The sequence below is a fragment of the Melanotaenia boesemani genome, chromosome 5, assembly GCF_017639745.1.
Source record: "Melanotaenia boesemani isolate fMelBoe1 chromosome 5, fMelBoe1.pri, whole genome shotgun sequence".
Classification (NCBI taxonomy): Eukaryota; Metazoa; Chordata; class Actinopteri; order Atheriniformes; family Melanotaeniidae; genus Melanotaenia; species Melanotaenia boesemani.
In genome coordinates this window covers 29,962,268-29,975,655 of record NC_055686.1, presented here as the reverse complement: position 1 = coordinate 29,975,655, position 13,388 = coordinate 29,962,268, and the positions used below count along the sequence as shown (strand labels likewise).

At 42.2% G+C, this 13,388-nt stretch overlaps 1 protein-coding gene across 2 annotated transcripts in view; it reads right to left on the bottom strand.

Moving 5' to 3' along the window:
* adam19a (ADAM metallopeptidase domain 19a) overlaps positions 1–13,388 on the bottom strand; it is a 183,485-nt gene that overhangs the window by 90,869 nt on the left and 79,228 nt on the right. Inside the window, exon 3 of one of the 2 annotated variants that reach the window (XM_041986524.1) lies at positions 7,945–8,021. In XM_041986524.1, the coding sequence (XP_041842458.1) occupies positions 7,945–8,021 (77 nt within the window). The remainder of the gene's footprint in view (positions 1–7,944; positions 8,022–13,388) is intronic. The other variant, XM_041986525.1, reaches the window with a different exon arrangement.

Here is a 13,388-nt window from a genome sequence, read left to right as displayed (position 1 = left end):
CTCGGAGCTTCAGTATCTCACATTCAGCTCAGGATGGTGGCGTCGCACTTAAAGACCATATTTAATTTTAATTGCAAATTTTCAGTTGAGTGTTCCTGGATGAAGTGGAAGCTGTCGTTATGTGGATGGAAGCCTTGATTACGCCGCCACCCGGGGATGATACATGATGAAACTGGCAACACACAGCATCTACGGCACGCAGCAACGAGGCCGACCCTTGGAAACGTGTCTAGTAGAGCTTAATGGATTGCTGCAGACTGACAAGGTGTTAATTAGACTACAAGTCCTCAGAGAGTCTGCACAAAGATACGTTTTAGATTTTAAGTCCTTTCTATTATCATCAGTTTCACCCAGGAACTAGCTCATTTGAACTTGACCACAGCCCGGAGCATCTCCATTTAAAATCAATGAGTTTTCTTCTGTTAATCCGCTCTGGTCCTTACAGGAAAACCACACGTGGAAGCACGTGGTGTTTTTCACATGTGATCCACGTGTGGAAATGCGGTTTGGAAAAATTTACATATAGTATGTTTCCACAAATGTAGCACATGAGAATCACATGTGGATCACACTTAACATGTACCAAAATAACATTTTTATGTAGATCACAGCTAATTCATGTTATTCACATTCACAAAAAAAATATAAATTTTCACTTGTGATCAATCTATCAAACTTTATTTATATAGCACTTTTCATGCAGGATAGTTGCACAAAGGGCTTCACATATTAAAACAACAGTTTCGTATCTTAAAAACACCAGTAGTAGCTGCCTCCAGACTCTTGGTACTCAGGGCCCTTTGCTCTGGCCGCCCTGGATGGCCGGTGCCTGGCAGGGTCGGTGGCTGCCGATCTTGGCCTGGCGGGGCCTGTGCCCTGTGACCACTGGGGCCTCTGGCTGGGGCCTTCCTCCGCCCTCTGGGTGGGTCTGGGGTCTGGGTTTGTGTTTCAGGTTTGCTGCTGATGACCCAGGTCTCTGGGCCGCCCTAGTCTGCCTCTAGCCTCCGTAGAGACGTGGTCACATCTGCAGGATCACACTCATCTCTGATCACTCCTTATTCCTCATCGTCTGCATGCTGACACAGTCACTAATTTGTCCAGTGGATTTATACACTAAGAGATGCTTTGGTTCAGTTTTTTATGTGTGTTTCTGGTACTTGTATTCTGGTTGTTGTTGTGATACACGTTGTTGTTGCTGTCTTGGTTATTTTTTAGGAACTCCTGATGATTGTCTGCTTAGTTTACATGTAAAAGCTGTAGGAAAGTCTCTGTTGTGTTTCTGTACAGGTGTAGCAGCTGGTTGTCTGGTGTTAGGTTGGACTAAAGGTCATTGCTTCTATCTATTGGATCTTTGTCTCCTCTTCATTTTTTCTACTTTCCTTTTTACCTTTCTTCACTTCATTAAATAAATAAATAAATCAGATTATCAAGTGGAGCTTTATACCCATAAAGCTTCACTTGACAAAGCTGTAACGGCTGACACAGGGATGGCTGGACACAAGCGCAGGTTGCAGGTAAGATGATTTAATGAAGGTGGTCAGCAGAATGAAAGCACCAGCAAAGGCAAGACTAGACACTGAAAGAGGGTAAGCAGAAGGTATATATAGGGCTGTGTCCAGGTGAAGACTATTAGTCTGATGAGGGCCTGCAGGTGATCCTGATAATGACAGCTCCCGGTGCGTTGTGGGTGGTGTAGTCCAGTCCTAATACTCGGGAGATGAAGAGCGGACCGGAGGAAGAGGTGCAGCCCTGACAGAAGCAAATTTGTTTGGCACAACACAGCAGCCAGACCATCAGTCTGCCGCCACCGTGCTGGACAGGACAAGTTAGAAAATAATAATAATAAAATAAAATATTGAGTTTATTGTAATTAATTAATAAAGTAATAAGTACAATAATAATGAGTACAGTGCATGTCAGCTTAGAGGACAGCTGGTGATTGGGAGGGGAAAACACTGATTTTGCAGATGAGAGATGAAGATGTGAGGATGGAGGGAGGAGGATGAAGGGATGAAGGGAGGAAGATGAGGGGATGGAGGGAGGAAGATGTAGGGATAGAGGGAGGAAGATGTTAGGATGGAGGGAGGAAGATGTGGGGAGGAAGATGAGGGCATGGAGGTAGGAAGATGAGGGGATGGAGGGAGGAAGATGTAGGGATGGATGGGAGGAAAATGTGGGGAGGAAGATGAGGGGATTAAGGGAAAAAGATGAGGGGATGGAGAGAGAAAGATGTGGGGATGGAGGGGGAGGAAAATGTGGGGAGGAAGATGAGGGGATGGAGGGAGGAAGATGTGGGGATGGAGGGATGATGGGAGAGGGAGTAGAGGGGGAGACTGCTGTATAAGTCAGGAACTCTGGAGTTTGAGAAACAGAATCATCCTTCAGTGGAAGTTTGTCGGGGAGGTCAAGGAGGGTGAGGATGTGAAGGTGCCGTGAGACAGAGAGCAGGTGGTGGTTGTTTGGATGATGCGAGTCTGGATATGCCAGACCTGTAAACCCTGCAGACTGCACTCTGTTTCCTGTTTGGCATGTGTTAAGGAAGTCCTGCTAGTGCAGCTGTCCAGCCTTGAAACATCCACCACTTTTATGCTTCAGTGTCTGGATGCACACATGCTCTCCGCTGTGCTCACATCCCTGAAGACGGCCTCATCTGTCAGAACGTGACCTTTCACAGCTGAATGTCTGAGGTAGACCGCCACCAGAGCTCGCTTCTGCAGAGCTTTATCTCTCATTTCCCTTCAAACACAAGAGATGGCTGACAGCCAGAACTAATCACACCTTTCCTCATGTCCTCACCAGAAGACAGAACATTTTCATCCAGGTTCAGACAAAGTGTAGTTACCTAAAACTACGTTATTATTATTATTATTATTATTATTATTATTATTATTATTATTATTATTATTATTATTATTATTATTATTATTGTTATTATCACTGTGTTGGCATCACCATATCATCATTATTAGCAATATATAAATCATCATAAATATTTACCCTTTTGTGTATTTTGCTTAATTTCCTTTGTTAAACTGATATTTGTTGCCATCCTAAGGACTGTGTATGTTGTTTATTATAAGCTTCATTTTCTTACCCTCCATCATCGTCTTGCTTTCCTTTCTCTCTTCTCGATGTTAGTATAACGTATCACATCTCCTCACCCTGTGTTCATTTTTGTTGATTTGACCTTATCATAATTAAAAAATTAAAAAAGCCATCATCTACTTCATCAGCTCCACCTGTTTACCTGCCAGTTAACACAAATATCTGATCAGCCAATCACATGGCAGCATGTAGCCATGTATGCATGGTGAAGACGACTTGTTGACTTGACGACTGCTGCAGAATGAGGAAGAAAGAGGATTTAAGAGACTTTGAAAAGGAAGGTCTTACACCCGATCATTGTGTCCATATTTTCATTCTGGATTAATGTTATTGGCTCATTGAACACAGAACGGATGCAGACTGGTGTACTGACACGCTCCAGTTAGTTTAATCCAGATGACACATTGGAGCTAACTGTACCATCTTCCCAGGTGTAGAACAAATGTATGACTTCCTTTTTCCCACATTCAGATTAACTGGATCTCTCCTGGACTCGCCCCCCTCTTTATGGGGGTCGGCTACCATCCATTCATGCTCTGTGCTTGAGACGGCTATGAGTCTTTTATCCATCTTCTGCCTCCTTTATATGTGTAATTTTTTTGAATTTCAGTTCTTGCGGATGTGTACTCTGAAGGTGCAAACAGAGTAGTACCACTGGAAACCATGGGGGGCAGTGGAGAGCAGTGTAACTGGTGTGTAACTTGATAAGGATCGCCTCCTGGGGTGGGCTTTCTGGTGCAGGATTACAGCTTAGATCTGACACAGAAAAGGATCAGATAATGTGTTTCCTGTCCAGGTCAGAAGTACTTTGTTGTTTTTCTTATTGTTTATATAAAACATTTTAGTAACTTCAGGGGGAAGCTGTCCCCCGTTGGTCTAAATCCCTCCTTTTGTGAGTAAATTGCCATGTTCCATCTCCAGGTTGGGATTGGCTCTGCATCGACACATCTTCCTCCCCTGCGCCCTGGTTCGCTGCCCTCTGGACCAATCGCTGCTGTCGCTGCCTATCAGCTGTGCTGGTCTGTTAGGTGGCGCCCACGTTGTTCAATAGATTTTTAGGTATCTGCGCTGCTATCGGTTGTGTTTAGTTTGTACTCAGCCAGGTTTTTCTTTATTAATTAATTTGTTAACTAGAACATTTTCTTTTCATTTAGCTCCTTCTATTTGATTTGTTTCTTTGATTTGAGCAGCTTTAACCGCCCATTTCTCCGGTTTGTTTCTGTTCCCTGCCACTCGGGACAATAAACTCCTCTTTACATAAGGGCATCTTTGTTTTATGATTATATTAAAGAAGAAGTTTTAACGTGTGTAATGGTCACACAGACACAACCACCGTTTATTAATTTATTTATTTCATTTATAGTAATTTCCCTGAAATAAGAAAAGTATTTTTCATTTAATTAATTTTCTGTTATTAATTAATTTATTAATTAATAATATCTTTTATTATTCTGATCTTTTCATTCAGTTTTCACATTTTTTTTTTTGTTTGTTGTGTGAATAAATGTAGGTGCTAAGAGGTTAATCTCTGTTGGTTTCACTCATTAGACTGGTTTAAATCTTACCTCTTAGGCCACATTAAATTCATCCAGGTCAAATCTTTCACCTCTCACCCGTTACCACTGGTGTACCCAGGGATCTGTCTTGGGAGTCCTTCTTTTCATTTTATTCTCTCTTAGTGCATGGCAATATTTTCTGTGAATATAATAAAAAAATTCTCTGCTACATGGACAATACTCAGCCTTATCGTTCAAGTATCACTCCTTCGTCCCACATCCACTTCAGTGACCTAAAAATCCTGGTTTTCCTCTTAATTTCTTAAACTGAACAGGACCAAAGTTCTTCTGACCAGAACCAAATCCATACTATCCAAAGGTTTTTCATTATAATCCAAAACTCCTCTGTTCCCTCTGAGGTCAGTCCACATGCCATCGTTGACGTTACTCTGTCATTTCAATCCCACATCGATAGCGTCCCTTTGTATACGTCCATCTACACAACATTAATGTCTCCTCCCTCACCCCCTCCTGCAGCCTACATACTTCCTGTACTGAATATTGCATTTCCCTCCTACTTGGTCACACTAACAAATCCTCTAGAAGTTCAGAACATTCGTTGTTTTTAGTTTATTGTATATTGATCCAGGACAGCCTTAGTTGTCAGATTATGAGGCTAAAACGATGTAAAATAAACATCAATAGATATAGCAGCATAAAGGCCGACCAGAAGAAGAAAGCAGATTTTATCTTGTAGTATTTACCTGCTATCCTCACTAAACCAACTCCAGCTCAGCTGCTTTGTGGCGCCACCGTGCATCAGAAACGTCTTCTTGGCTTTATTCCAGCCATAGAGGAACATTACTTTTCTTCTTTTCAGACACACATAGAACTTTTTGCTCACTGGTTGATCTTTGGCTACTCCTGATTGGACATTACCGTCAATCTAAGCTCTCTGATTGGTGGAAAGTCTGACAGGAAGTGGCTTCATCATCATGTCCAGGTCTAAATAGAGGTCTCTTAGCAACATAGTAGTGATAGTGATCTTTTTATAATGAAATGTGATAAATAATGCTGTTATCATGGATCATTGTGGATTTACCAGATAGAGTCTCTGAATAAAACTACATTTAGTGGCTGGATTGTAAACCTCCTGGATGGGATAGAAATGCCTGGAAAACTCCTTTAGATCACCTAAAGGGTAGCTATCCATCACAGTTTACCCCACGGAGCTACACACTACTGCTCCCGAGACACTGGTGATTATATAAGTGCCACTCGGGAGTTTTAAGGGCTAGAGAAATGTAAAATGTATTATTAATATTTTCCCTTATAAAACCTACTCTGTCATGAGAACAAGGTCCGTTCTTCATAAACATGACACCTTTCTTCAGGAATGATTTGTCATGTTTCACATCTCCCATGATGAGGAACTGATCCTGGTCTAACATCCAGTTCTGATCGGCCAGCACTGTAGTGATGATCTGATGATCTTGGCCTATAAACATGGTGCTGTTTCCTGGACATGTTCCATTCCTGTCCCAGTGGAAGAGGCCCAGCATATAAAAAAAAGTTTCCAGTAACATTTCCAGTAACCCCTCCCCCTTCCCTCTGGTTCTGTGACCTACTTTCAGTGCTCCAAACTGAACTCCAGAGCTTTGCTGAGACTCGGCGGCGGGATGGAGATGTAGAATGCTGACTCTCTGTCTGGTGTTAGCCTCCTCGGTCCAGACTGAAGACATCACCAGTCATCTCTGTATTCATTCCATCGTCTCTACGTCATTCATCACTGCCTGTGTGCTTCATCTACGCCATCATTGTCTCTGGGCTTCTTGTTTGTGTGTCTGTGTCAGATCCTCTTACCAACTCATCCATCTGTTTCCAAGCAACTCGAGTCCCGCTCGTCCATGTCATGTGTTCGACTGAGAGACTGAAATGCTCCTTAATGTGCCACTCGAAGCATTTTAACCTCACTCATCCCCCTCTGATGTGACACATTTGCACTCCCCAGAGTCTCAGCAAACCTCCCATCACTGCCCCAACAAAACACTTTACACTGGGGATACACAGCCTTTTAGAAGTGGACCCATGTATACAGATAAACACCATTAGTCTTCACGTTCTGAATTAAAGCTCTGAAGAAGCTTTCATTATGCTGTGTAAATAAATCAGAATGAAATTATTTCTAAACCTCATCAACTCATATTTCATTGCCAGCAGAACATAAACCACAAGGAAATCATGAGCTGATAGTGAATCTGATGCAGCAACACGTCTGGAAAAAGTTGGAACAGAAGCAACAAAAGGCTGGAAAAGTAACTGGTACAAAGCAGCTGGAGGAGCACTTCACAACTAATCAGGTTAAAATGCATATATCTATATCCATCTATCTATCTATCTATCTATCTATCTATCTATCTATCAATCTATCAATCTATCTATCTATCTATATATATATATATATATATATATATATACATATATTCTCACAAGTGAAACATGGTGGTTTTTCTGTAAGGGTTCAGATTCAGATTGATTTTCTATTCCCACAGACAGAGCAATTAAAAAGAGCTTAGGAGAGGAGGCTTTAGACATGTCTTTCTCAGTAAATTTCCCATTATGCAACATAATAGGGTCTTCTGGTCGACCATGTTTGACAAGTCCCACGTGACATGTTTCTGTTCACACGAACAGGGTCTGCTCACATTAACAGCTAATTATTAGAAAACCCCTGATTTAAAGCCACATGCTACAGAGAGAACCTCTGTCCAGACATGTTCCTCCACCTCCAGGCTTTAGAAGCATGTCATGCGGCTCTACTCTGGGAGTCTCGGCACGTTTCAGGCCGATGAACAAGCAGCAGCTGAGGCTCGCCTTGATGATATCACCGGAACATCATAACCTGCCGGCCCTGAGCCTTGTTCTGCATGATCTCCGTAGAAGTCGCCCCACACATTCTGATTAGCTTCGCTTCACTTTGTACCCTGAAGTTGGTTTTTCCATCACAAAGCAGCAGGTGATTCCCTAACCTGGTATTCAAGACACTGAAACCTTGAGGGAAATATGAAAATCTTCAAGTGATGTTGGTTGTAACTGCAGGTAAAAACCGTCCATCATCATCACACAAGGTGTCTGATGGGGTCTCCTTTTTTTAGCATCAGTGATTCAGATCTTAGCTTAGCTTAGCACTACATTCTGCTTCCGAGGTAGAGAGAGACAGAAAAAGATAAAACAAAAAGTCTATTATATATATTTTCCACCTGACAATGAATCCCCACAGATCTGAGGTGGAAGACAGAGTGGGTCATTAGAAATGTTAAAGCAGGGAAGAAGGTACACTTACTGATTACGTTGCACTTGTAGCACCAGGTGGAGGTCGTGGGATGAGAGCACTATTTCCCCAGTGACTGGGTACTCCTCCTGCAGAGCAAAAGAGAGAGAGACTGGGTCAGGTGTTGCTCGAGGGTCTGCAGGGCCTGAGTGATGAATGAGAACAGATATGAGCTGAGTTTTAGAAGTGAGGTAACCTTCTTTTGCTCCGTATTGTGATTATTAAACATAAAAAAAGCATAATAAGATGAGACAAGGCCGCAGCATTGATGGTCCAAGGCAGGGATCCTCGATCCTGGTCCTGGAGGGCCGATGTCCTGCATGTTTTAGAAGTTTCCCTGCAGCAACACAACCGGATTTAGACTCAGACTTGTGCATCAAGCTCTGCACAAGTCTGCTAATTACCCGCTGATTTGAATCAAATGTGTTGCAGCAGGTAAACTACTGAAACCTGCAGGACTTTGGTCCTTGCAGACCAGGATAAGGTACAGTCCTTTTTAAAGTCTATCCACATATTCTGCACAGTGTTCAAAATTATTCTGCATTTACTGTTTTTGTTCATTTAAACAAAATAATCTATGTGAATGTCAGTGAATACAACTTTGTTTTATAATAAAAAAATTCTTACAGATTATGTAATAATCTGAATTTTAACGATGAAACCAGCTCTTTTTTCCCCAATCACTCAAAATCCAGCGTTCCAGATTATTTTTCATAACAGCTTACAACCTATTTAATTATTTTAAAGCACTAAAATGTTCATCATCAAATGTTTGCTAGTTACTGTGATTTTAAACACGGGTTGTTTTTCATGGGAAAAATGAGGTGCACTGATAGTGAGTTTACCGCGTCCTTTCAGATTTTAATGCCAAACACAAAATAAATCTAACAGAAAAACTAAAATCCACACAAAATACTCTAACTGAAATCCTACGTGCAGATTCATCTGGGAACACACTGCATAGACCTCTTGGAGTAAGAAATTTCTGAACCCAAGTTACAAGAAACGTGCAAAGACTCATGGTGTGTTGTGAAGGTTTCACTCGGGTATCTCAGGCTTATTGAACTAACACCAGCTAGGCCTCTCTCTTTCCTTAAACACCCCAAACCACACAAAGAATACAGGAAGCAAAGTACTTAATATCCTGACTATCAATGAAAACAAACCCAACAACAATTTATTCAAAATTCAGGTTCAGTGTAGGCGATCCAAAGGGAGTGTGTGTGTGTGTGTGTGTGTGTTTCACTTTTGGGAATTCTAATAAAGTTTTTAGAAGGGCTGAGGGGAGAATCATGCCATTTTTGTGGAATCATTATTCCTTTAGCAAGGTGTTTTGACAAATTAAGCAAACTTCTCCACATTTATTTTCTGTTATGTTGACAAATTGTCAAAACGCTGGCATCAATTTCACCCACTTTTTTCAGTGTAAGAAATATACAAAGACTGCCTAAAACTTGACAAACAGGCTCATTTCTCAGTCAATGATCTGCTCAGTGTGCTGCAGAAAAACAAGCCTTAGGCTAACAAACAAGCAGTTTGATACAATGCGATGGAAGTAAATGACACAATAACATTATCATTTGAGCCTGTTAGACTGAGTGATGAATGTTACGGCTGAGGAAAGGCAGCTCTGCAGCATATTGCAGGAAAAAGTTGTGAAATAACACTTCAGACTTTCTTCTGGCCTCGTGTTTTCACAGAAACCTCTAGAAAAGATTTTAAAGTGCCACAAGGTCTAACCAAGAACTGCAAAATTATTCCACGTCTGAACTGAACCAAGAGAAGAGAAAGAGAATAAACTGACCTGAGGTGTAAATGAATGTCTGAAACAACAGAAAAGCTGTTCACGTTTTCATCCTGAGAAAACAAATCAAAATAATTCTTGTCTCCAAGTACCTGAGAGCCTGAGGATAAATTAAAGAGGGACTTCTGCAGTTTTACTTGGTCTTGAAGGCTCATAAATCTTATAGCAGGTCTGGCTTGGTGACCCTGATCCATCCTTTAGTCCTGCTGCTATAGGCTGAGGCTGCTGGGGGACATCCCATGATGCACTGGGCTTCTCTCTGCTCCCTTTATCTCCATGTAGAAACATCTGTTGTTGTTCATTCATTTGTGTTTCTCTTCTTCTTTCTCAGCAGGAATCCCTGGATTAGAGTTCTGCTGCTGGTTCACCCCTCTTTCCTGTCCTCTCTACCCCCAACTGGTCCACGAAGATGATTATCCTTCCTAGTTCTGGTTCTGATTGAGGTGTTTCTTCCTGGTTCTGGTTCTGATTGAGGTGTCTCTTCCTGGTTCTGTTGGAGGTTTTTCTTCCTGGTTCTGGTTCTGATTGAGGTGTCTCTTCCTGGTTCTGGTTCTGATGGAGGTTTTCCTTATTTAGGTCATTATTGTTATGAACTGGTTTACTTGAAGACAGTTATGAAAAACTGGACTGATGTGGATCATGTGATGGAATCTCTTTTAACTGGACTATAACTGGACTGTATCTGAACACCTACAGCTGAATAAAGTGAATTTAAATAATGACTGTTTCTGAGTTAAATTATTTCAGTTTGGATCTATTTATTGAATTGTTGATCATTGAATCAATGTTTGTTGTTTCAGCCTTTTTTAACGCTGGATTTCACCTTTTAAACTCATTTTTCAAACAATCAAGGGAAACATTTCCAACCCAATAATGTGACCTTTATGACTTAAAAGTCAGAATAATTTCCAGTTTGGGGTTTATTGTTTTCTATTATCTGAGGTGTTGTGGAGTGTTTTGCTGTTATTAAATGAACATGTATTGAGGACATTGTAAATGAGCCTTAGTGATTGTCACTGTGGTAATCCTCAGTCACATCAAAGCTCTGAAGAGTGCACGCATCATCATATCTTTGTATGTTTACTCTGTATGATAATCGCTGCCTCTGAGGAGGAAAAGAAGGCTGTCAAGGCCCTCGTCATTTTCTTTAGCGCGCAGACAAGCTTTGATCCATCTAATAAACCCTCGTCTGCCTCAGCTCTGCCTCGCTGACGAATGTCTCTTTGTCCTCCTCTACGTCCCTTCAAAACGTCCATCAGATAGGCATCAGCTGTCCTCATCTGTTTGGCTTCTCCTTGTTCTCCCCTCCTGTCTTTTCTTACCAATAATTAAACTTTTTCTCTTTCTATTTTGTTTAAATTTCTGACTCTTTCAGCGAATGTCTAGAGGAGGACGTTTTCTCAACCCCCCGCCATTCACACTGTACTGTGCACAGTTTGCATTTACATTTACGACGTACATTTATTTGCTTCTTAAAGCAGCGTGGGTGAAGGATTAAAGTTCCAGATCACTCAGAGCACAAACACCAGCAGCTGCCGTGAAAGATCGACACATTCAGCTGGGGGAGTGTGAGGATTTGGAAAGTGTTTGATCACTAAATGTACAGATACCCCATATCCAGCTCAGAAGAACCTCAGAGCCAGTCATTTTAAAGACTGACGGAAGATGTCAGCCTTTCAATATGAAGAGAAATATTAGAGTAAAAAGGAAATGGACATGCTTTGCCACGAGGCAGAAGAACATGACATTTGATTTTAGAGCTGGAAGAAAATCAAGACATGGTGGTTCAACGGTTTGGCCTGTTGTCTGATCCAGGAGTCGAGATGGTGGAGGATGATCAGAGAGGTTAGGTGGCAGAAACTTTCCATTTTACAGAACTGGAGTCAAAAAGAAGCAGGCATGAAGCTGACTGAACCAGAGTTGTGATGACAGAATTTAAGAATGAGGTGAGTTTGGCAGCGTGGGAAAATGGAGCACGAAACCTCAGTGAGGGAAACATCCGATCCATGTTTGTATATGATAAAAGTCACCTACTGGCTTCTCATGTGAGGACTAAACACATTAGATCCAACTTAAAGGGAAAAGTAGTAAATACTGCACCTCAGCCTACATCAGGGATGCCCAAGTCCAGTTCTGGAGATCTACTATTCTGACATTTTTAGATGCATCTCTCCAACCTGAATGGTTTGTTTCCAGGTCACCACGCAGCTGAATGACCTGCAGATGAGCGAGTCCAGCTTTTGATTCTCCACCAGAACCAGAACCTGGAAGGAAAACCTCCACCAGAACTAGAACCAGAACCAGAGAAGAAAACTTCCACCAGAACCAGGAAGGAAAACCTCCACTAGAACCAGAACCAGAACCAGAGAAGAAAACTTCCACCAGAACCAGGAAGAAAACTTCCACCAAAACCAGAGAAGAAAACCTCCACCAGAACCAAAACCTGGGCGGAAAACCTCCACTAGAACTAGAACCAGAACCTGTGAGGAAAACCTCTGATCAGGACTGTGATCTGAATGTAAACATGGATACTGTGGTAAAGCACCTCCAGAGACGAGACAAGTCGCCGTGATGAGGTCAGAACATCCAGATCTGCTGCAGATGCTCTTCTTCTGCTTCATGTTTGAACAGTTCGTTCCACCTTCGTGACTCTGCAACTGAAAACTGCTGCAAAGTCATCAATCTCAGGTCAAAGTAATGCTGCAAAACCCTGAAGGAGTTGCCTCTTACAATCCTCATAACAATATGGTTTCTAATCGTATCACGTGGGTAAATGGAGTCCAACTTCCTGCTCTGTCTTTGGTGATTTGGGTTCTTTGCTTCTCTCAGAACCAGTAACACTCCGCTGGTCCTACATCCACTCTTCATATGGTGAAGCATTTCTTTGAGTTTCATCAGTCTGAGAGAAATGGTTTCATCTTTACCAACTACACCTGAAACCAGAATATTTAATCAGTAGAGGTTCAGAGTCATTGAGCTGTCCTAGACGTGACCCTAATCCTCCCCACAGTTACGCTCAATCAATTTAGCCTCCTGTATGTTCAGAGAAAGTGCTGGTCAGCACCATCAGCATGAAAGAGCAAAGACTCTCTCACATCTGCTAACACTCGTGACATTTTAAGTAAATGCAGGTAAAATGCCTCTGGATTGCTTTTTCCAGTTGCAGTGAAAACCGATTGTCCATTCACTTCGTTTTCCTCATCGGCCTGAAACTAGGCTGTGAAATCGCTACAGTTCACCGCTTCCAGTCACACAGCCTGCAGAAGGGCCAGCAAAGGTGTAGCTGGATGGAGCTTTTCAGGAAGAGCCCATCACTTCTGAGACCTGAGAGAGCTGGGAGAGCGAGGGTGGAGGAGGACAGAAAGGATGAGGATGGAGCGAGGGTGGAGGAGGACAGAAAGGAGGAGGATGGAGCGAGGGTGGAGGAAGATGGAGCGAGCAGGCTGCAAAGGAAGAAGGCGTGCTGAGTAACAACCATTGTAGCAGGTAATTGACATGAAGTGCTTCTATAATTAATCTTCGTCAAATGTGCTTCAAAGCAGCTGAAAGGAAACAAGTCTGAGAGGAGAGATGACGGAAGGAGAGAGGAGCGAAGCAGAGAGGAGAGAAGGAGAGAGGAGGGAAGGAAAGAGGAGGGAAGGAGAGCCATGGA